The following is a 24,559-nucleotide window of genomic DNA, read 5'->3' on the forward strand; positions in this document are numbered from 1 at the left end:
TGAGGCGCTGCGGGGAGCCGGGCGCCTCGGCAGCGCCTCAGGGAAGGGCTTGTGGCTTGTGCAGAGCCCTGCCGCGGCCGGAGCCGGCGGCACAGGTCGTGGGATGTCGTGGGCTCCCCCTAAAACCCCCTACTATCGCGACAGGCGCAACAGAGGCACGATAGCGGGGCAACGGCGGCGGGGAGACGCCGCCCGTGAGGGAGGGCGCGGGGAGATGGCGGCGGGAGGGGAGATGGCGGCGCCGCCCCGCGCCGCTCCCGCCCGAGCCGAATTTAAACTGCGCTGCCAGCCCTCGCGCAAGACACCAACGCGGCCCGAGCCCGCGCGCGCCTCTCGCCGTTCCCGCCCGGCGGCCAATCGTGGAGCCGCTTCGTCCCCCTCCTCGCCAATCGGGGCGCGGCTTATTGCGGGCTGGGCGAAGCGCCCGCCGCCGAGCTGCGCTCCTGGCGCGGGGCAGGCGCGTCCCCCCCTCGCCGCGCTTTGTTGCCGCCTCTCCCGGCGGGGCGGCGGCGGCGGCGATGCCCGAGTTCCTGGCCGACCCGTCGGTGCTGACCAAGGAGAAGCTGAAGAGCGAGCTGATCGCCAACAACGTGAGCCTGCCGGGCGGCGAGCAGCGCAAGGACGTCTACGTGCAGCTCTACCTGCAGCACCTCACCGCCCGCAACCCGCCCGCCGCCGCGCAGCCCGACTTCTCCAGCGACGAGGAGCGGGAGCCCACGCCGCTCGGGCCCCGGGGCCGCGGGGCCGCCGCCGCCGGCAGGGTGAGTGCTGCGCCGCGCCTCACGGCCGCACGGGGCCCGCCCGCCGCTCCCCCGGCGGCCGCTGGAGGCGCGGGGCCGCTCCCCGGGGCTGAGGGGGGAGAAGCGGGGCCGGCTCGGCCCTCCCCGGGCCGTGTGGGGCGTCCCCGGCCCCCCCGGGGAGCCCCGAGGCAGCGGCGGGTGTGCGAGCGGCCCCACGTGGAAGGGGGAGGCTGCGGGGGAGCGGCGTGTTGGGGTTGTGTGGTGCGGGGTTGGGGTGAGGGCGCCCGCTCACCGGAGCTGCCTCTCCGGTGCGCCCCAGCACATGCTTTGTAGCAGTGCTGCTGCTCTGCGTGCTGCCGGCCAGCCGCTGCGCGCATTCCCGAGACCTCGTTTTTAATACCACATGCATGTAAGGGAAAAGATGGGAGCCGTTGCCTCTTAAAATCTTTCCCTTTAGGGAGACGCGTTTTCCCTTTTATATTTTCACAAGTACGCTGTGAATTTGCATGCATTAAGAAAGCTTTTTTTATTCATAATTTAAAGGAGAGCGCGCTGTCTGCTCTCACGCAAAGGTTTGTACAGTGATTGCCAGCTACTGGAGTTAAGATTTGTGTGGTGCTACAAGTGTTTAATTGTCTGAAATACTATCTTTAAAAGCTCACTTGTAAAGCAGGAGCAGAGAAACAGGCTCTTTAAAAGATGTTTCATACTTTAAGTTTTTTAAAGGGCGGGAAGAAAACAACGGTTGGTGAATTAAGAAACTGAAAATTGCAGCTAAAACAAGATTTCTAACTAAATTACTTATCTCTTTTTCCTAACATCTGCTCAATTCAAACACTAATGTTCACTGGAGTAACTTTATATTGAATTAGACAGTAATGTAATTTACAATAGCCTGCCTGTAGCATGTTCAAGGTGTTTTCAAGTCCAGTAGGCTGTTTGAATCTGGCATGTTTCACAGCCTGTAGGAGAATAGAATAGAATCATTAGGTAGATAGAATCATTAAGGTTGGAAAAGACCTCCAAGATTATCTGATCCAAGCGTCCCCCTACCACCAATGTCACCCACTAAACCATGTCCCTAAGCACCATATCCAGCCTTTCCTTGAACACTCCCAGGGATGGTGATGCAATCACTTCCCTGGGCAACCTGTTCCAATGCCTGACTGCTCTTTCTGAGAAGAAACATCTCCTCATTTCCAACCTAAATATCCCCTGGTGCAACTTGAGGCCATTCCTTTTAGTCCTGTCACTGGTTATCTGCGAGAAAAGGCCGACCCCCAGCTACCCACACCTTCCTTCTGGGTAGTTGTAGAGAGCAATGAGGTCTTCCCTGAGCCTCCTCTTCTCCAGACTAAACAACCCGAGTTTCTTCAGCTGCTCCCCATAGGACTTGTGTGTTCCAGGCCCTTCACCAGCCTCGTAGCCCTGCTCTGGACATGTTCCAGGGCCTCAATGTCTTTCTTGTACTGAGGGGCGCAAACCTGAAAAACAAAAGTCTTAACTGCTAAAGTTCCAGTATGTTTTTTAACCTCCTTTTCCTGTGCTTGAGCTTAAACAATTGTGGGTGACTTCTCTGTTGTTTGCAGAACGGGTGTTACCACTACACTTCTGTTAAATGCTGTAAGGTGCTGCGCTGTTTCTGCTAGTGCTGTGTGTTAATTTCAAAGCAGAGTATCATTGTGTTCCAAAACTTCACTGAATATGCTAGTGGCATTTGTTTGGATTTGGGTGTTCTGTGTCCTGTCAGAAGCCTGACATCCAAGGGAGTGGGATTCTGTTATGGAAACGAAGTGAAATATTTTGATAAGACTAAGAGGGGACAGGAGGGAAAGCACTCAGGCTTCTGAAAGAGCATGGGGCAAAGGGAGAATATTGAAGCTACGAGGCATTATGGAATAGATAAAGGAATACCGTATTTCCTATAAGTGTCTTCGTAGGACCTGGAAACAAAGGTGGATTCAGCATCCTCTATCTTTCACTTGTCTTTATAACTGTGTTTTGTCTTCAGTATTCCGGTTAGGTGCGCGCTTAAAAGGACCAGCGAACAGTTTGCACTGCATGAGTAAGGAAACAGAAGTGTACTCTGTAACTTGCACTGATACAACAGGACAAGCTGCATTGTTTTTAGGCTGAGATGAGACCAACAAAGCTGCAATGCTTTACTAGTTCTGTTTTTTATTGAAGAAATTGTAATTGTAGTTGTAATTTCTATTACAATAGAAATTGTAATATTTGTTTGTGTATATGGAGGGGGACAACGTAAACTGACTGTTTTAAACCTTTAGGCAATCAACTTGACAAAATTGTAAAGATATTTCTTCTTCTCCTATGGGATTAAGAAAACGGTGGGCTACCGCCTCCTGTATCACTGCTGAAAGTTGGAGTACTGCTCAATTTGAAGATTGCAAAAGTCTCTCCCATCCAGGTGATTCAGTCGAGGCTAGTAGGAACTTGTAAAAACAGTGAGAGAGCACTTAGTGGATTTGCATGTTGGAGGGTTCTGTCCCACTGTGCTTTTTTTGTATATTTCTTTGGGCATACCTTAACGTAACACAAGCATTTAATAACAAATCTGTCGCTGAATTCTCACTACCGCTGTTGGCTGAGCGAATGCCTGATGCATGGAGGGAGAGAGGGGCCAGAACAGTGCCTGGAGCGAGGAAAGGAGCGCTTTGAGCAGAGAGAAGCAATGCAGGCGGGAGACCTCACTCACCCCTGCCTTCCAGGGCTTGCCCTCAGCCATCCCGGCTCTCTGCACCCTCTGCCCGCAGGGACCCAGCCGCGGGCCACAAGGGGTTGCCCGGGCGGGGCGACGGGAGGCGGGCACGGCACGGGGCGGGGGGAGGCCGCCAGGGGGCGCGGCGGGGAGGGGTTAAACTGTAAAGAGCTGCTCTGAGCTCTGGATGTTTGCTAATGCATTCAGGTGTACGTTGCTCTGGATCTTTATCAACAGGGATTGAGAAGAAAAACATTTTAATAATCCTGCTGCAACTTGGATCTTTTAAATCCGCTGCTATTCCAGCACAGCTTTATCAATACTACATCCCAGTTAACTTTCTCAAAATGAATAAAAACTTTAGTGGATTAGTGATATATCAGAGGACAGCAAGTTTCATGCACCCATAGTGCCTGGTCTTGTTTCATTTATATTTATGTGAGTTTTAGAACTAATTTGTTCTGATACAGTAGTGAATGTACAGGTGATTAACGTGAATGTATGAGCAGATAAAACCTTAAAGGGGAGTTGTTCTGTAAATGATATTTTTAGGACCTGAAAACATCACACTTTGGAACAGTAAATTCCTTAGGCAGTTAGTGTATTTTTTTTGGAACCTGAATGTCACAAATAGACTACTGTAATGTAGTAAGATCTTGCATCTCCTCTGAAACTCATTTCCTTACATGTAATGTGATGCAGTAAGAACTTCTATTGCATGTGCTGCACTCTGCTTTGCACAAGGTGACTTTAAGTGCTGTGAAATACATAAAACTCCCCAAATCAAAGTCAGGAAAAAAGGTCATCCCAAATCCACTGCTTAAAAGAACTTTCCTGTGAAATATTTGAAAGTGTCTTTTTAAGTATGGACACTTCTGTAGATGTAACACCTCTTGGGCACATGGCAGGGGGGCTCACTGTAGCTATACTGTTTACCAGGAGAGGAAAAGGCTTTTAAAAGAATGCTCTTGGGGAATGTGCTTTCTGATGATGTTGTCCAGAGTATCCAGCTTCTCCTGATTTCTACTAATGTATATGGAGTTTTTGTTTGTTGTTCTTCAGTGGTTTTTTTTTTTTTGTTTGTTTTTTGAGGGGGATGAGGGGTATTTGTCCTCCTATTTAGCACACTGGTATGTGAGGACAGTGGCTGGTATGAGACACCTTGCTGCAGAGGGAACCATCTGCATCTGGATGCTCGTGGTGCTAGTTGATGGTGACCTGAATGTCAAGACAGACAGCTCAAAGCGGAAATAACTACAAAATAGCATTTTTGCCCCTGGAAGAGCATTGTTTTAAAGTATGTACCAAAAAATTACTTTGACACTGCTGCCAAACGGGACCTATTCAGACCTCAGAAGATGTAGTTTTTTGACTTTGGTTACTGATGCCTTTCAGAAGAAATTCTTCCAGGGAGACATGAAAGTGTGTGTGTGGTTTTTTTTTTTTTGTTTTTTGTTTTTTTTTACCTTTAAAGTGGTGATCTGAAGAAAATCAGTCAGATATCTTCTCCTTACTTCTGTAGATGAAGGTATAATGACATTTGGACCTGAAGGGCCTATTTGAAACTTTACAGGCGATGCCTATCGGATGGTTTTTTTTTTACTTTTTGTTTTGATTAGGTAGCCAGAGCTAGCATCTGTGCTTAGTGGTGTAGTTGATACATAATAATATCTGTAGCTGATATAAGTGTACAGTTTCAATCCCTTCCCTGTTGGGAAGGGGCAGAATAATAGATCCAGATGCTTAGTAAGATGAGTGTGGAAGGTGTGACTGCATTCTTGAGTAGGTGAGAGAATGTAAAGTTCATGTGCTATCTGGTGATAAAAGAGGATCTACTTGGTGTTTCCTATATGGTTGTATCTCCTGATGATGATGTGTTGTACAAATGTGACCCAGAGTACAGATCAGCACCTCTGTGGGCTTTTAAATAGCGCTCATCTGCAGTGTGAGTGACTGATTCCCACCTCAGTGAGAAGTCCTGCTGGGCTCTTCTGCACCTCAGACTTTCTGCAGCTGTAGGATCTTGAACTTGGGGTGGCACACTTGTTAGTGTGCTGGTGTGAGAATAGAAGCCATATTTAAATAAAATAGGCTCAAGTGTCCTGGTGAAGCAATTCTGTCTAGCACTGCTCGTCAGTTCAGCAGGGACAGAGAAAGAAGTTGCATTTCCAGGTTCGCCTGGTTGAGCCCAGGGAGCATCTGAGTTTGGTTTCTTGATTTGCTTCTTGTCCTGAATTTTTACTTTTTCACCAGAGGCTGTGGTGAAACAACTCTTCACCATGCAGCATTGATCTGCTTTCAGAGCAGATACATTCCTTTTGCTGAGTAATGTAGAGTTTAGTGGCTGGGGAGGAAGGAGTGGGAGGGGTAAGTAGTCCCTAGTCTTATCGTTTAGGACTGTTACCATACATAGGCATGGAAATTCAAGTCTGATGTGTACTAACGAGGGTTAAAAGGTAGAGTTCTCAAAGCTGAATTGTCAGCATCCCTGAATTATTGCTGCAGAACTTCCTTTCCGTTGTTTGTTTTGTCTGCCAAGTAGCTTTGTAAATACACTGGAGTCCAGGAGGACTTAGTTTAAAATTAATTTTTTCTGCAGCAGAAAACTTTCTATGATTGAGTAAGAAGTGCAAGGGGAATAACCATCTATTTCCCTTTGCAGGTCTGTTATTGAGACTTGGTAACTGCTGTTCCTGATCTTTTCCTGAGGAGAAATAACTAGTTGCTACCAGAGATGACGCTGTACAAATGGAGAATTAAAGAGCATTCTGTTGACATGATCTGGGCTTCCTTAGCCTGTCTTAACCTCATTCAGAGAAATAGTAAAGAAGCCCTAAGCCTTTCTGCTGCTGGTGATGAAGCTGCACCTGTCTGCAATTAAAGCCCTTGAATATCCTAGTGTAGGGGCAGTTTAAGTCAAGATGTGAAGATTCTTTGACATCCCATAGTTTTGGTATTATTCAGCGACTTCGTGGAGGTGTTAGTTCTTGTTTGGTGGACTAGTGCTAGAAGTAGTAAAGGTAGTAGTATGGTCTGTCTGACAAACTGGTGTTGGATTTCTATTCTGAAACTGAGCCTGACAGATACGCTGCCAAATGGCTATCTATTTGACATGAACAAATCTCTCCCTAGCAAAGTGTGCTGATCCTCTTCCATCTCCTTCCTAGAAAATGGGCATGACTGGAATTTTTTTTAATGCTGCTAGCTCTGGTTGGGATTACAAGATCTTCAGATAAAGATTTATTAGTCTGAGTACAACATTGTAAGAATATTTACAGTATTACAGGCAAAGTGATTAGACCTTACTTCAGCAAATTCTGGTATTCACCACAACTTCATTTTAAACACTTACTCTGCACCACAGTAACACTTTAAATTTACTGAATGTCACCAAACCAGGAAAATGTTTTCTTATTTTTCTTTGTATTTGCAGTGATAGATCAGAAAAAAACTGCAATAAAACTTGTCTCACAGGATAGTCCCATTAAAAAGTTATGATGCACAGGAAGTGTAGTGGTGCATTGTAGTATGATTGTGGTAACTTGAGGTTTATGTGGTTGTACCATGGGCAAGGTATGTGAGACTTTTTCCTGTCTTCTAGAAGTAGTCTCTGCTTCTAGGGACTAATCCTATGGACTAGTAAGTGGTTAAATGGCAGCTTTGTACTTGCACAGGTGAAATCATTTGCATCTCCTTTAAGGAGAGTAGGTATTCAAAAGTAAAAGTTTGAGACCTCGCAGAACACAAGGTAATCAATGTATTTGGTCCTGTTATTGAAGAACACAATTACCTTCAACTGTTCATCCCTCCACTGCCTTCCTTTTCTGCTGAAACTGTATTCTCATGGTCTAGATTTATGTTAATACAAAAGTGAAACAAAATCAGACAAAGTGAAATGGTATTTGGAATAAATGTATTAAAGATACTGTAGGATGTGAGTTCACTTGCATTGGAGGACGTTACTACTCGTAAGTTGCAGTTAGATTTCTGTAAATTAACTTAGTAGAATGCTGTGTAGTTCTTCTGGTATATATTTTAAGAGTATAGCCTCTTGTGGCCAGTAAGAGATACAAAGGCAATGATAAATTAAAATGGTTCCAGTTTCTTTAACGGGGTGTTGGAGTATTGACTTGCTGCACGATGCTAGTTGTCTTCTGAAATACCCAAGTATCATCCTAGTTAATCTGACTTGTGACATATGCAAACTCTGGAGCTGTCAATAGTCTAAACAGATCCTAACAAGAAAACCCAGCATGTGTTTTGTAACTCTTCCACTGTTTGTACAGGTCAGTAGTTGAGGGGAAAAAGTCCAGATATGAAATTCTTGTTATACAGTAATACTATTTGATGTTAAGTGTGACCAACAGATTCAAAAGTAAAAACAAGTCTCCTGTAGTTGCAGGTTAGTTACTTTCTGTGTATGGGATAAGTGGGTTCAGTTATTTCAAATAATTAGATTTTTATGTGATAAAGAAACCGCATGACAGATTTTTCTCACTTGATCAGTCATTAGTCAGTTCTACTACCTCAGTGATCTTATCCTTTCTTCAGACTTCTTGGAGTCTGTTTCTTGAGAATCTTAAGTTCTTAGATTCTTGTTTTTCAACAGTTAATTTTAAGTTCATCATGCTGGCATTTGCACAATCCAGGAGTTAAGGAAAAACCTAACTTAATTACAGAAACAGTTACGCTGGAAATCCTTATAGTTGTTTAGCATTAAATATCAAGACCAAGCTTGTATGCAAACCAGTATTAAACTGGCACTAATGGCTAGGTAGGTATTGACTTGTATCGATGATCTTCTTACAGTCTTCTTACAGTGGTATCTTACTAAATACACCAAGAAAAATATGTTAATTGTGAATGAATATGACAACATACTTGCATTTGGAATTTTAGGGTCTTCAGTAAGTACCAGAAGAGCTATTTGGATCTTTAAGTTGAATTACATTAAGTGTATAATTGATACGTTTATATCTTCTTACTTTGAGATAGTACTTAGAAGTAAGTTGTATTTCTATTGGATTTTCTCATAGTTGAGAGCAAGCAGTTCCTGAGCATATTTCTTCTGTCATACCTCATCAATCTTGCAGATCTTGGAGCCTAGAAATGTCTATTGTAGTAACAACACTTGTTCAACTTGGGAAGCCTTCATGATCACTCTGTTTGGATATCATGGAAACTGCTAATTTGGGAGTAGCATCTTGGCAGATTATTTTGATAACCATCTGTATGTGGTGGTGGTGTATTGCCAACTGTTCAAGTGTGTTGCCAGAGTTGCGTTTGCAAGATATAGCAAGAATAGAGCTTTATAGCAAGAATATATATATTCTTAATATATTAATCTTAATATATTCTTATTTATTTTCTATAATATATATATGTGTGTGTATATATATAGCAAGAATAGAGCATTTATAGCAAGATAGAGCTACAGTAGCAGTGGCCTAAGCAGGCAGGCAGGCTTTTCAAAATTTGAGGGTGTTCTTGGCTTTGCCTTTCCTCTACTTGTTTCGTAACATTGTGTTCTCTGAGATTGTTCTTTGTGAGATTACAGTAGGAGAAGAGAGGGAGTAGGCATTTGGGGAACTTGGATGGGAGGGTGTGAGAACTGAGGGACCTCCTCTTCATTAGAGGAAGAGATATCAACCTGCTAGGTAGAAGGATAATGCGAAAAATACTATTGGAACACAAATACTTACTGTTTAGTGCTGGTTAAATGTCTAGTAGTTTTTCTCTCCAGTTATTGGAGAGAAACTCTCTCCTGTTGTATACTTCAAATTAAAATATGTGATCAAAATAATGAGTAAATTTTTATTATTAAAGAGGCATCTTTTAATGGTTATTTCCCTTTATGAGTAGGAAACACATGTTTATTTAGTAGGTATAAATGGTTCGAAGGGTTTCATATATGCTTTATTTTCAGTTGAGGTGTGTGTGAATGTCATCACTTTTCTAGACTCTCATAGCTCCCTGTGCTCTCATAATAATAAATTATTAACTGGAAACATTCTGCCTTTTGTTTTTGCAGAAAGCCACGAAAAAAACTGACAAACCTAGGGCAGAAGAGAAGGATGACCTAGATATAACAGAGCTGAGTAATGAAGATCTTCAAGAACAACTTATGAAGTATGGAATAAATCCTGGCCCAATTGTAGGTAGGTCAACTGAAGTAGCTAAAATGTTCACCTGTTGAATGTGTTGATCTCTAAACTTCAGTTCTGAGTACCCCGAGCTTTTCTGATTTGGTCGCTTACATAACCAGTATTGTTATAGTCTTGTGTTTTGCTGAGGATGGGATGTTTTCATTGAACTATTTACACAGAAAATGCTTGAAGCACTCCTGTGTAGGAAAATCCAGTTTGTTCTGTATGTTCTAGGCCAGCTGTACGTGTTCCAGCTTCTGTTTTGAAGCTATGTAACTACTAAAGTTTAGCAGTGTGATAATAAGGTTTTCTGGTACAGAGGTTGATCTTGAGCCTGCTTAAATGCGAAATATGTCTTACATAATAAGATATTATTATTCGAGAGCAGATCAAGAACAAAGAATTTGCCCTTCTTTAGAGCATTTCCTACTCTGCATTGTGCAGAAATCTTTTCCTTGCTTATTTCTTTTCTGGCCCCTTGAACTTTGCATGCCATCCTGTGTGCTGACCTACTTCAGCAGGAGGAATAGGGAGAAGTCCCCACCCTGACTTAATCTCCTGCCTTAGGCAGTCTCCTGTGTTACAAGATCAAAGCTCCTTGCCTTAAGACTGTGTGCTGACCTGATAGCAAGGTACTTTGATTTCACAGCTCTTCAGCAGAAGATGGTCCGCTCTAGCATGCAAGGCCTTTTGTAGAATGTTTGAAATACTTAGTGAAAGTGCCAGTGGTAGAGCCTGGAGTCCTACATGCATTCAAATAGTCTTCTATGCATAATACTTTGTTAACTGTTTCTGTATGTTTTCCCATACAACTTCTTTCTCTCAGATAACACTTAAGCCTTGTGGAAAATGCAAATACCTCTGCAGTCTACTAGAAATATGTTTAGAAAAATGTTTAACTTTTTCGTTTTTAAGTAAATGTCTTAGTTTTTACAGCATATGGGTTCTGTTTCTTGTGAGTCTTCTACTTCTTAAGAATGGCTTCCCCTTAAAAGTTTTCTGATAAGGTTGGACTCTTGGCTGCTAGCAGTGTGGGCACTGGTCACTTCTACAGATTTTTGCCTGCCCAATCCTGATATGATTCTTTGTTTTAAACAGCTGTCCTGTCCGGTTAGGTGAGCCATCCTAACAGCTAAATGCTGGAAACAAGAGGTTCTGTTTTTGCTGCTTGCTTATACTACCTCTGCTTATTGGGATGAATTTGCTAATAGGTCAAACGTTAAATTAGGAGAAAGTATGTTAATTCCAGGATAAAGAGGTTAAGGGGATAGTGGAATCTGCATGGACACTTACCCTCACAAAATTTAGTGAGATTGACACTGCAAGGGCATGACAACTTGCATATTGTGGCAAATGAAACAAAAAATCTGAAAAGCAGTTAAGTTATCCTTCTCTAGACAAATGCTTGTAATACTCAGTTTGCTGACAGATCTAAGCTTGTCTTAATTTTCTTGAACCAAAAATTCAGAAGCCTTAGAGGTAGCATATACCTCCAGGTATATAATTCTTTAGGTCATACAGACTGATTAAAAATAGAAAATGTGTCTGGAAATTCGCAAGGGATTATATAACAGTCATGTTCTAGCAGTCATCGGGAGACTAAAACTGCATCTGTACCGTGTATCTTTACTTGCTACAGCTACAACTAGGAAACTTTATGAGAAAAAGCTGTTGAAACTGATGGAGCAAGGTCCAGAATTGAAGTCATCCATGCCTCTGCCAATGATTTCTTCAACTACTGAGAACACCAGACAGAACGGAAGTAATGATTCTGACCAGTACAGTGACAATGAAGAAGGTAAGACTGAAGTGGAACTTGCGTGTGAACTATTCAAATTATACATAAGTAATACTAGAAGTAGAAGAAATATCTAAAGAGGGTATGATCTGTTGTTGAGGCTTTAATATACCATTGTAGACCATGTGATAAGTATACTTAATCATGGAGTGCTAGCACAGTGACCTAGGAGCCTGTTCTGGGAAAGGACACTTCAATTGTAAAATGTTCCCTTCTGTTTGTCCATTTTTCACATGGAGTTGAGCCTGTAAATCTGGTTCCAGTTCTCATTGCACCTTGCCTATGAGTTTTGTATTACAGTGCACCCAGTAGTTATCTTCGTTAGGAGATAGTCTATAAATGTTCATTAAATTTCAGTACATCAAAGGTATTGTTTAATGTGTTCCTTGTATATGAGTTTCTTGTGTATGACACTTTTTTATGTTCTGTTCCTTATGGACATAGCTTGGGTTGAGTTGATTTTTATTTTGGGGGCGTTTTTAATATCAAGTGATTTTAAAAAAAAAAAAAGTATCGGGCAGGAGAGGTGGGACCTAAAACACCATCACACATTACAAAAAGTAAAAACAAAAAAAGCTCTAAGAAATATATTGAATGGAATGTTTGAAGATGATTATTTTGTGTGGTTCATAGTGATTAGTGTAGTTCTGTAGATTTTTTTGCTAGAAACATCCAGAGATGGAGCATAAGGGATTGAAATACAACTGGGAAATTAATTGGGTCTGCTTTGTATCGTGCTGGCTTTTGATCTTTAATTTCTTGTACTTGGTGGTGGTGATGGGGTGGTTAGAGGGTTTTGTTTTTGTTCTGAGATAGTCAAGACTCCAATTGTAACTTGACAGCTGTCTCCTTCTAATTACCAAACTGTTCAAACATTGAAGGAAAAATGAAAAGTTTCTATATATTCAGGCTTAAAAGGCCTAGGGAATGTTAATAACTGAACTTGAGATCTGGGGTGTAATGCTGTTAGTGTTTTAGTAAGGGGAGTGGAAGTGATGCATCCTCTTACTGGTGAGATGACTGCTAACCACTTGCAATCCTCTTGCATCAAAAAGGAGTCTCCTTTAGAATAGGTACTTATACAAGACTAAACTCACAATCTAAAGCAATGTTGAAAGCTTCAGTCCCCTTACTAAATAGTATGAAGTTAGTTTTGTTAAAGCAATTGTGACATGGTACCAGTTCCTAAATGGAACTGCTGGATTAGTCAAAGCTTATTTGAAGTGTAGGATTATTATTATTTTTTTTTTTTAAGGATAGAAGTGACATACCTGGGTCAGAACTTTGAAATAACGTTATTCTTCAGGAGACTTAGTTCTTCTCCATTCAGTGGAAAAACTTAACCTGTACTTCACAACTTTTTTTTTTAAGGAAACAGTAGTTCATAACAGTAATGCTGTGTCTTAAAATGATTTTTTGGTACTAATTTAAATCAAGTGTAGTTTATTAACCTGTAGTAATATAAAAAATAATTAAAACCACTTACAGATCCGAAGACTGAGCTGAGGCTTGAGAAGAGAGAACCGCTGAAAGGCAGGACAAAGACTCCAGTAGCACTCAAACAAAGAGTTGTTGAACACAACCAGGTATGCTTCATTTAATGGCATCTAGAACAGCTACTAACTGCAGGCAGCGTGCTTACTAAATATAATCACACTTGATAAAACAGCCTATACTGTTTTCAAGTTTTCTTAGCCTATTCTAATACAGCATGAAAATCCTGTGAATTAACTACAACTGCTGGTTTTTGCCTGTATGATAACATTCAAAATTATGGTCTTCTAAAAACTGTCAGTCTCTCTTGCTAGCATCTGTAGCTCTACATAGAGGAAAACACCAGGTCAACCATAACATGTTTAGCTTTGGAAGCCTGACAGAAAATAAGTCAGAGGTACTTGTGTTGTTCTGTTGTATGTTTGCGGAGAACTTGACTTAATAAAAGGAACGGTTTCCCAAACAATAGATTTGGAAAACATTTCCAGTCTATTTTTTTCTGAGAAATATTTTTAAATACCAGAAACATTATATTTCTATCTCTAAATGTATGCATTTATAAATTCATATGTTTTTAATTGAGTTAAATATAACAATCCATAAAGCCATGTATTGCTTTATATATATACATATAAATACAGGCATATACAGACATGCAGCATTACTGGAGTAGACAATTCATTGGCAAGCTTCTCCTTAAAAGAAAATAAGTAGTTTGAATCTCACTGTATGTACTCGTTGTCTTTAGAAATACTATTATTGGTTCCCTTGTCCTAGTGAAAGAAGGATTTTACAGAAGCACCTCAGTATTTAGCTAGCAGCTCAAAAGCCTGGATTCGGTGACTGGTGGCTGATCTGTCCTTACAATGTGACAGTATCAGTAAATAAAGCGTTGCACAGCTTAGATTACTTAGGATATTTACAGCACTACTCATCTGACCAATAAGTAGCAGAGTTGTCCTACAGTAAGGACTTGTCCAGAAAACATTCCGGAGGGGCACAAAACCTAACCTGCTAATAGTTTGATATTAGATCAGTATCTTAGTGAATCAGTCTTGTCTGAGTATTCTGTAGTATGGTAAATGCTAGATTCTTCCTATTCAAATGATATGTGTATGTATCAGCATTCTTTTACTATGGGTATTTCTTAAAGCAGGTAACACACAGCTGTGAGCTACCCAAGCTCACAGCTGTGAATGTACAGAACCAGTTCTGCATATTTTTGACTGGCTTCTTAGGGATACAGGCTAAACTGATCTCACTTCTACAAATCAAAACAAACACATGGTTCAATATACAATACACAATACGTGGTTCAATTCAGTATTCATTATTCAGACAATTTCAGCTTGTGATGGTGTTTGTAATGGGCATCCAGATTATAAAGTTCTTGTACTTCTAGGATTACTGTTTCGTAAGTTGCTGTCTACCCCCAAATCCCTGCTAGCCTCAATATGTTAGTTATTTACATGTAATGCAGCTATCAACAAACAAAGCTTCATAATCTTTGGAAACCCATTTCCTTTTTATTCTGTATTTTCAGGGCATTTTTTAAGTGATGAGGGCTTACTTTCTCTCTTGTTCATCCAATTTCAATGTAATAACATCACGTTATTACTATTTTCTCTTGTAATCTTTTTCATGAGTAGTATAGATACAATGTTTTTGCTCCTTCCATATTTTACTAATTAGTAGTTAATGTAATATAACTTGATTAATCCAAAAAGGTGTCATTTCAAAGTGGTGACACACTTCTTCAAGAACTCTCTAGCTTGTTCAACCTTTGAACTCCTGACTGCTGTTTTTTTAAAAAAAAAAAAAAAAAAAAAAAAAACAACAAACAAAACACCAGTGCTTTATAACTTCATGAAGCCAAGAGGATGCAAAATTCCATGTCTTGGGCCAGCAAATACATAGCCATGCATTTTGCTGAGAATGAAACTGGAAGATGGGGAAAATGATAACCTTTATTTTCCCTTTCTGTGAAATTGAATCTTAGGATCACAGTTGATGTGTCAATTAACTATACTCATTCTACAGAGTTATATGCAACTCGTGTTTGCTGTGTGGCACTGGATCTAAGACTGGGGCTCTGAAGAGTGGTGGGCCTGGACTGGTTGGCAGTGTGGTGTTACAACTTGTGAGACACTTCTAGGTCCTGTGCAGCACTATTCTTAGCCTAGAATAGTGAAAGGATTGTCTGTCATCTGGTGCTGAAGACTTGGCACTTAAGGATGTTGCTTTTCTCTTTTCTTAAGAGTGCAAATAAGTCTTAGAGCAGGCTGGTTGCAACAGAAATTGGGTGGGGGGGTCTTACCAGTTGGATAGCAGTGGAGGACTAGATGAATGAGCTCAGTTCTTCGTGTAATTGCCTGCTTATTGTAAACTGGAAGAGTTGGAAGGAAATCCTAACTTGAATGCTTTCTTCCAACCTAGTAGGTGAATGTAGACTTAAACATCAAAAATGTGAGTTTAAGGCCTCATAGTAGATGACACTGAACAGGAAGAGGTGGGCTAAGCCTATTGAGGCCTCCTTGCAGTGTAAAAAGTCTCAAGAAGAGCAAGTACTTCTGTAGTGGCATTCTGGTTGTGCTGTTCTTACTCTTCTCTGCTCTTCTGTTTTTGACTACCTGTATGCATATGTTGAATGATACTTCTGAACCACAGCACTGTAGCTTTCTGTGATCATATACAGAGTGTTGGTGTATCAAAATGTATTGCATTTTAATAGGGTTTATTTACTTGAAGTATTTGCGGAATAAGCAGAGAACACCTCTTGAATTAATGGTGCGGATAATCCTAAGTGTAGACTATTTTTGTCTGTTGAATATGCCCTGCTGAAGTCTGGATAGTTTTCATGCAATAGACTTGGCCATTTCCTAGACTTCTCATGCAAGATCTCCCTGGTACTTAAAATACCTGAGTGTCCAACAAGGAAAAAGTAAGGTGATAAGGGCTTATTTATTGAAACACTTCTAACTTTTCATTGTGGGGGGGAAAAGAGATCAGTTCCAAGTAAAACAGTCTGGGGCAGGGGAGCTTTCCAATAGTAGGATTAGGGAATTGCCTCTCTGCTTTCTCAAGAGGAGTGTATTTGAGTGGGACTAGTCTGAAATTAGTGTTTTCTCTAAGCTTCTAAGAAAGAACACCTCTCAAATAGAAGGATATGGGAAAAGGAGATATGATTGAAGGTGTTGCAGGTTAAGCTTTTGTTAATAGAGAAAGCTGAGAAGCCAGTGTTTGGTGAATGTATGAAGAGGGATTGGGAGACCTTTCATTAGAAGTCTATTTAAATTTGAAAGAATACTGGAGACATAGGCTGAAATCTACAATTCTATATGGAGTATCTGAATCTATTTGCGCGAGGTCTGTGCATGAATATCCATCGTTTGGTTTTCAAAGTATTTCAGTAACTTTAGAATACAGCAAAACACTTGTGCTCCCTCTGGTGGATATGTAGCAGCTGTAACACAGAACTTCTATTTATAATCATAAAACTGCTTAGCTTCTAGTTTCACTGGAGTAACTTACAAGGTACAAGTGGGGAACTGAGAAGGGTGTTAAACTTTTTTTTTACCCCTTGATAGATAAGTACTTTACAGTCTGTACTCTTGAATTCATTCAGTTTTGTGGCTAATATTCTTTCAGAGAAGTTATTTTGCTGTGCGGCAGTGGTCTGCGTAATTCCCACCAGCACCAAATGTAACTTAAAGCTTGGTAATGTGCCAGTGAAAGAGATATTAATGTGCAAAGACCTCAGTATTAACAAAGGGTTTTTATTTTTATTGTTCTTTAAAGATAAGCAAATACAAAGGGAAATATTCTCTAATTTTGAATAAACAGGCCTTCCCTCATCTCCATTTCCTTCCAGGTGTGTGCTTGGAATTAGGTTTGAGGAGGATTTTAATTTTAGCATACAGCTTGTGATAAGGCATGGGGAATAGTCTGTTAATGGTTATAAAAATCTGGCACTTCATTGCACAACCACATAACAACATGATCTGTTTCTGGCTTGATCGTTTAACCCGCAGTTAAGTGAGAATTAAGTGATTCTCATCATTATGTGGGAACTTCTAAGATTATAAAACATCTCTCCATCCGTCTTCCCCTCTCCCCTATGGAGATGAGATCCTGTTGAAATATAGGTATCTGTGCCTAAAACATTATTGTCTTCGCTTGAGAGAATACACTCTTGAGTAATGAACAAGTTGTTGCATTTTGCTTATGATTATAGTGTTTGGCTTTTGCTTAATTTTTGTTGTATACATGTAGGTAGGTGATATAGCAGGCTTAGAAGTTATATCTGCTGTCCATGACTTGATATGACTATTTGTAGTATTATGGATCTCGTGCTATTTCAGTGAGCAGGTTAGCTTTTGGTCCATTCTGTCTTTGAAAAATAGCATGGTCTAATGTGAGTATTGTAGTCAACACTACCTGTCTAGTTAGCCAGGCATTATTGAACATAAAAGGTTTCAATTTTTTTGGTTGGTTTTGTTCTTGGTGGGTGTTTTTAATGTATTCAAGATAATTGGCTATGGAGTATGCATGCTATTTTGGCTTTTGTTTTTGGGTATCTGATGTTGAGAGCTGGCTTTCATGTTTGATCATGTGTTTGATGCTTGAATAGACTTACTCTCAAGATGGAGTTACTGAGACTGCCTGGACAAGTGGATCTTCAAAAAGTGGACCTCTTCAGGCATTTTCTAGGGAGTCTACCAGAGTGTCAAGAAGAACACCAAGGAAAAGGGTGATGAGAGGCTTATTATAATAGAAAAGATTTTTTCTTACTATGAGGGTCCTAGTGGCTATTTTATTCAACTGTTTTCTTTTGTTTTAAACAAACAGGTGGAAGCTACAGCACAGTTGCCTGTAGATGATGCTGTAATATCAGAGAGTACTTCCCTAGCTGACACTATACTGACTGCAAGCGACGAAACCCTAGTAAATATGATTAGTAAATATACATAATGAATCATGCAAGTGGTATTCTTCTGTAATATCTTTACTAATAGAATCATTCTGTTTTGAAGACATTAATAGAAGACAGTCTCGCTTTCTTGAAGTAGTCTTTAAAACTGCATTCAGTCTCTGTATTAGTACCTAGTGGTGCTCACTTTGAGATGGCACTAGGTAATCACCTAGTCTCGTGTCTTTTTCGGGGGAGGGTTGAGAAGAACCATTTTAAAGGCCTTGATTTCTACTTAGTTCATTTAAGTACATGCAGAATATCCGCTTTAAAGTTTGGCTTTTTGTGTGAACTAAATAGCTTTTATGTTTCTAAATGGCTTAAAAGAAACTATTTGGAATGATAAGCAATGCATTTCCTTTGCTTATGTCAGAGTATCTGTTACATAACCTTCTTGAATTAATTGCTAACATACATACTTCTGATGCACGTAAGGGTTTTGTTGTTTGGTTCTGTTCCCCTTCCCCTTTTTTATTTTGTGTTTTTGGTTAATTCTGAGTTTGAACAATTTTAAATCTCGGCAGGTTGGCAATAGGGTGCCTGGAAATTTCAAGCATGCAGCTCCTACGCTGTCAATCAGTGAACTCTCAGACATGCCCAGAAGAACACCAAAGAAACCATTGATGACAGCTGAAGTAAATAAACTAAAATATAGATTGCTATTACTTACTTTCTGTGAACAAGATTCTTGTGTGTGTGTTTAGCTCTTGGTGCAGAAGGAATGGAAGGTGTCATTGCCCTGGTGGCACAGTAGTTCAACCAGACTAGCATTGTCATATGGCATCAAAGAGAATATAAAGATTTATTATCTTCCCCTTTCAGCTTCTTGTAAGGGGGTGGGGAAGGGTGGGAGAATTCTGCTCTTTTTTTTTCCCAAGCCAAGTATGTTTGTGGCTATGTCTCCATATGCTGCTATTTTTCTATACAGAGTATAACTTCATTTCTTATAAACTATTTAACTAGTTCAAAGATAGAGCAGAATTGTTACCTAGCTTTGATTTCATATATTGGCATATTCTGAGGAAAAAAACAAACACAACGTGCCTTAATTGAAGGACTGAAATAGTAGAATTACTTTAAAGTCTGAATTTAGAAAGCAGCTGCGAAGTCCTGTCAGTTACTAAGGGTGTGTGGGGGAATTCTTATACTCTTAGCCTATTCAAGCTGTCAAGATTAAGTATTTATTGAAGAAATGTCTAAAGCACTGGCAAGCCCATGTAATTGTATTAATGTAGTACTATAATATTGTGCAATTCTGTGTGACAAGATTATGCTTGGCTAAATTTAAATGGAGTTTATTGCTCCAAGTAGTTACTGTAGATAAATGTGCATTAATACTTATAAAGCCTGCTCGACCAATGGACATGAGATTTATGAAGTGGTCTACTTTATTTATAACACGAGTAATGGCAGCTTAGACTTAGTTGTCAAGTAGAAGGTGGTGGGAAAACTTGCTCTATTACTTCAAAGTGCATATGTTTTCAGTTGGTATTTCACTGTACTATGGCATTGTTTATTACAGCAAAAAGAGACAGAGTATCCCCATCAATGCTTGTTTAATCATGTTGGCCATAAACATTCCCGTGACCTGCTCAACACAGCCATGATAGAGGTGATGGTTAAGTTTTTTTTGATCATCTAGATCATTGGCTGGCAGTTGTATTTGATTTATACAATATATTCTTTATCTTAAAGGAAACTGAGGAGAGCACTGAATGCTTTAAGACACCAAAAGTGACCAGAGAGCTGCCAGTAATGAAGGTTAAACCAACTTTTAAAACCCAAGACTTAAACTTCTTATATGTCACTGGGTGACTCAAATGATTTCTTGCAAACTGCATGTGGTTATGGTCACTGAGATGGTTGTTACATAGGACCTTATTGTTTTGAAGTTTGTTAGGCCTATAACTTTTTTTCTTGTTTTCCTAGGTGCTGGAAAGAACTCATACAGAAGAACAAAGAGTAGAAAGGGATATTCTTAAGGAAATGTTCCCTTACGAAGTATCAACACCTACAGGAATTAGGTATTGATGCTTATGGAGGGCTTGTTTTGCAGTTATTGAAAAACTATTTGAGAAGTATCTTTAAATTACGCTGCTAGACTTCTGAGGCATGACTTCCTGCATTCTGGCTCTATGACAGGAGAGAACCAATTCTGTTTGTGTACATAGTTTTGTTGGTCAAAAAACCTTTTCTTTATTTAAACTGGAGAGGATGGAGGGAATATAGCATTATAGTAGTAATTATTACTGTAACTCGTAGATGTTGGAGGTTAAATGGAAGGAGCTTCTCTGTGGTAATGGTTCAGTATTTGACTTGAGTTTTTGGCTAGATGCAACTGCTTTTGTCTAGCTGTTAATTAAGAAAGTCTTCCAGCACAGATTTATTTTGAGCTTTCTTTTTGAAAGCCAAACTTTCAAATACCATTTTTTCCTTTGACTACAACAGGACTCTTATTCATACATAGTAATATTTAAGTAAGGATAGAATAGAAAGGGCTATTAAGTTCTTTTGGAACTCAACGTTTAAATAAAAATTAAAACCCTCTGGATAATCAAGTCATAAAATTTTGACTGTCCCTTTTAGAGACAGAGATAGTAATTTCTTCTATGTTAAGATAATGTGAAATCCACTCTTAATGTTATTTCCAACATGTTAACTAAAATTTCAATGTGAAATGCAGTTGCATAAAATCATGCTGTAAGGAGGAGGTATAAAATCAGTTACTACTTCTATGGGCACCATTCAGCTCTGTTCTCTCTTGTTTGAGGTTTATCAGACTAGTTAAATCTATGCCCCATTTTTATTAAAACCATGCTTGCATGCTGTCCTTGCATTTAAGGGCATGACAATATATGCAGGTTTCTTAACCCTTAAACTTTGTTACCTGGCTCTTTGTGTTGACATAGCCAGTAGCCATTAGTAGCATTTTAATGGCCTTGGACAAACTCAGGTTTGGAAATCCTGGAGGGACTATGTAAGTGATGAGTAAGACAGAAATGCTTCGTAGTTCTATTTCTAGTCATGATATGAGTATGTGGATAGGGTGACATAAAGTGGCAGTGATTTTTTTTTAAAGGGATGTTTATTTGAATGCTGAATGGTTAACTTTAACTATTGTCTCTTAAAAATCTAGCACTTGTATCATTACGAAGTGTTTCAGGTACCCTATTCACTGGAAATAATTTATAGTTCTTCATCTGTACTAAAAATTTTCCTGTATACTTTAGATTCCTCTTTTAAATGTACAGCATTCTTTTCTCTTTAATTAACAGCGCTAGCTGCCGTAGACCAATCAAAGGAGCGGCTAGTCGGCCTATAGAGCACACTCCTTTCAGAATGGAGGAAAGTTTCGCTAAGTATGCTCCAAGATATGGTACCTCAAGTGACATCAAGTCAGAGAAACCACCAACAAAAAAAGAACGCTCCATTCCTCTTTGGATAAAAATTCTTCTCTTTGTTCTTGTTTCAGTCTTCTTGTTTTTGGTTTATCAGTCTATGGAAACTAATCAAGGAAATCCTTTCTCTAAATATCTCAATATTGTCTCTCGAGATGGTGCCAATTGAGTATCTTTCTGAAAGGCACACCCGATTTGATCTCCTATTTTTAAATGTAGAGAACTCTTCTGCCCTCTCATCGGCTCAAGGACTACTTACAAATAATGTGATTGGAACCTGATAAATTGGATAAATGAAACAAGCTAACATTAAATGGACATCAGTAACTTTCTGGACTTTGGACTAGTAGGAGATCACTTTGCCATAGGAGTAACATTTTTTTAGATCTTTGAACTTTTGTAGGCTTTATTTTTTTAATGTGGACATCCTTTAAATTCATTTTTGAGAAACTGTATATTTGTTTTTGCAAGATCTTGAAAACTGAGAAGGGCAAACATGTAGTAAAATGTGAAGCTGTGTTTTTTAAAGCTTTCTTTGTACAGAAAAGAAGTTGTACTTTTGTCTATAGATTATGGTGGAGGAAAATTCTTAACACAAGTGATAAAGGGAAATGCATTTTCATGTGTTTTTCAGTAACACTTTAACTGAATTTGGTGTCTTAGGATGTAGGGAGAGTACAACAATCTTTTCTGTAGGTTACTGTAACATTTTAGTAAATGTAACTGTAGACCTGTTTGCATTTCTGTAAGTCATAGAATCATCCAAGTAACTCTGTTTAAGTGTAACATTTAAGTGTATCACTTCATTTTAATGCTTACAGTGTTGTAGGAGCTGAGTACAAGTTTAATTGGCAACAGATGTTTTAGACAAACTTATTTATTAGTAATACATGTGGAAGACAAAAATTGCATCAAATATAATTTGCTACTAAAATGCCTTTCTTTGGGTAAAGGTTGTTATCTAAATTAATCTGAACTTCAACTTTGGCAGTGGTCTTTTTCTTAAAAATGCGAGGTCTTTCTGATACAGCTTTATGTGATTTTGAATATTCATGTAGAGAGGTATTCTCAAAGCGTGAAAATTCCATATGAAGTTTTATTCTTATATGAAGAGGGCATTGCTGCATTTTCTTTTACAGTTTCATCTTCAAAGGTGAGATTTACTACATTCATGCAGTTGAGTATTTTTCTCAGTGGAAGCATGCTGAAACACTCTATATTGTGTAACTTAGTTGAGCAGGCAGCTGGCTTCACTACTACCAATAAGGAGTGATAAGCAACAACTTCTTAAAGTGAATGTATACATTTTTGGTGTGCTTAAAATCTGCAGCATACAGATGTTCAGTCTCATGGCTTCATACAAAATTGCAATAAATCATACTTATTCTTAAAGTGCTACTTATGAAAAGCTAAGAACATTAGTTAATAGTCTGTTTTTACTTTAGGTACAATTACTGTGTAGACTGTAGTTATGGGGAAAACATTACTTTCTGTGACCTTTGGGACAAACTCGGTAATTTGTAGCAAAGCAATAGTGGTTTTTTTTTCTGTTAAGAGTAATGTTTTTTTCTTCTAATCTGCTTTTTGAGTATTTCAAATAGCTGAACTTGTGTCCATCCTATAGAAAATTGTAACGTAAGACATTCACTTTTGGTGTCAAAATGCAGGAAAATAAAGATGTTTTTAATGTGTGTGGGTTTTCCTTACCAAAATAAATGCATTGCTGGAAAAAAAAAAAAGCAAAAGTAAGAAAATTGGTGCATTAGTGGTGTTTTGTGCTGCTAGGGTATTCCATGTTTACAAAAGTAAATAAATCTGATACTAAAACCAGAATGGTTTGCGTCAACATTTGGTAAGTGAAATATAGCACTTGTACTATAATTTTTGTACAATAATCTTTTAGTATACATTAGGCCTTTAATTTGAACAGGGGAAAAGCTAGTCAGTTTTTCAGTGATGAAGAATTTTCCTTTTCACATTATTTTTCATTCCACTTTAACACATATAGCAATGTGAAATATATCTTTATCTTCTCTAGTTACATGGAATACTTTCAGTCGACCTTCTTCATTGATACTGCTAGTGTCATCAAAAAAAAAAAAACAACGCAAACCCTGCAATGCAATTAAATGTCATCATTCTTTCATTTATGCATTGTTTTGGAGAATCTTCAAGAGAAACCTTTCAACTTCAGCGTTAATTCAAAGTAGGTAAAGACTTTTCCACATAAGTCTTTAAAGTGATCTCTGTGTGGTTCACTTGTAGTTAGTAACAATGCATCTTTCAGAAATGAGTGATCTTTTTGTACAGGGTGCAAGAGTACTATTAATGGAATTGTTGAATGTGCTTAAAGCATCCTAAAAACAGCTGCATAAATTATCCTGAATTACACTCTTCTTCATCTCAAAGTTCTGAGGCAACAGGAACTTGTATTCCTCATTTATTTTTCTTGACATTTAGACAGAATCAGGTTAAAACTCCAGCACCAATCACAAAATAGAGCAATTGTATTGGCTGGTAATATAATAGCATCCAAATTCTAATTACAAAGATCAGTTGAATTCTTATGTAGTAATTATTTAAATTCACTTTTAGGCTAAAGGTTACAAAACATCTGAAAAGAGTGTCAATTAATCAGGACAAATGTTTTTGTTGTGTATGTTATGCTGTGTTCCTCCTTCCATCATTGGTCTTCCTGTGTAGGATACTGAAAACATGGCAGATACTTATTTTCCCAGTCTGAATGAGAGCTTTCTAACATGAAGCGTACGATTCTTCCATTTAAACTGTGTGGTAATCTGTTAATATTCACAGTTTCAGGTGTCTGGTATCAGGCTAAGAATCATGTGTTCTAACACTTTCAGTGTTGTAAGTTTTATGCTCCTGATTCATGGTAAGGCTGTGAGAGTACATGGTATATAAGACAGGAAACTCAAGGAGGGTCTTTAATTTAAAATTGAGGTTTGAAACATTAATTGCATTTAAGTAGGAAACATTGTGAAGGAACTATTTCTTCTCCAGGTTTACTTGCTAGCAGTATGTCTGTACTGTCCCACAGAATACTGTTTTGTTTTTCTCATGGCTTGACCTGTGAAAGTCTCCACAGTACCAAAATCTCAAATTTTGCCATTTTTTGCCACTACCTTCTCAGGTGGTTCTGTGCATAAAATGCCTTAATTTTTATTTTATTTGTAATTGGTTTTGTGAAGTTAAATAGGAACAGGTTAGTTTAAAAAAAAAAAAAAAGCTTTTAAATACCAGCTCTGTAAGAAGGCTCTTCAGCAGAAAAGATGTG

The 24,559-nt window shown here is 39.1% G+C and overlaps 1 protein-coding gene across 5 annotated transcripts; it reads left to right on the top strand.

The window, feature by feature from the left end:
* Window positions 1-335: 335 nt before the first annotated feature.
* On the top strand, window positions 336-22,955 carry TMPO (thymopoietin). 5 transcript variants are annotated; one of them, XM_082777725.1, is made up of 11 exons: window positions 338-761; window positions 9,491-9,617; window positions 11,245-11,403; window positions 12,892-12,989; window positions 17,528-17,647; window positions 17,746-17,841; window positions 18,391-18,501; window positions 19,389-19,478; window positions 19,562-19,627; window positions 19,796-19,890; window positions 21,142-22,955. In XM_082777725.1, exons 1-11 carry the CDS (start codon window positions 519-521, stop codon window positions 21,431-21,433), a joined length of 1,497 nt encoding a protein of 498 aa, XP_082633851.1. In that variant the 5' UTR covers window positions 338-518; the 3' UTR covers window positions 21,434-22,955. The 5 variants fall into 5 exon arrangements, with proteins under 5 accessions (XP_082633853.1, XP_082633851.1, XP_082633854.1 ...); XM_082777727.1 differs by lacking the exons at window positions 17,528-17,647; window positions 17,746-17,841 and having other exon boundaries at window positions 336-761; XM_082777726.1 differs by lacking the exons at window positions 19,389-19,478; window positions 19,562-19,627 and having other exon boundaries at window positions 343-761.
* Window positions 22,956-24,559: the final 1,604 nt, after the last annotated feature.

Source organism: Aythya marila (assembly GCF_965140915.1).
Source record: "Aythya marila genome assembly, chromosome: 1".
In the NCBI taxonomy this organism is placed as follows: Eukaryota; Metazoa; Chordata; class Aves; order Anseriformes; family Anatidae; genus Aythya; species Aythya marila.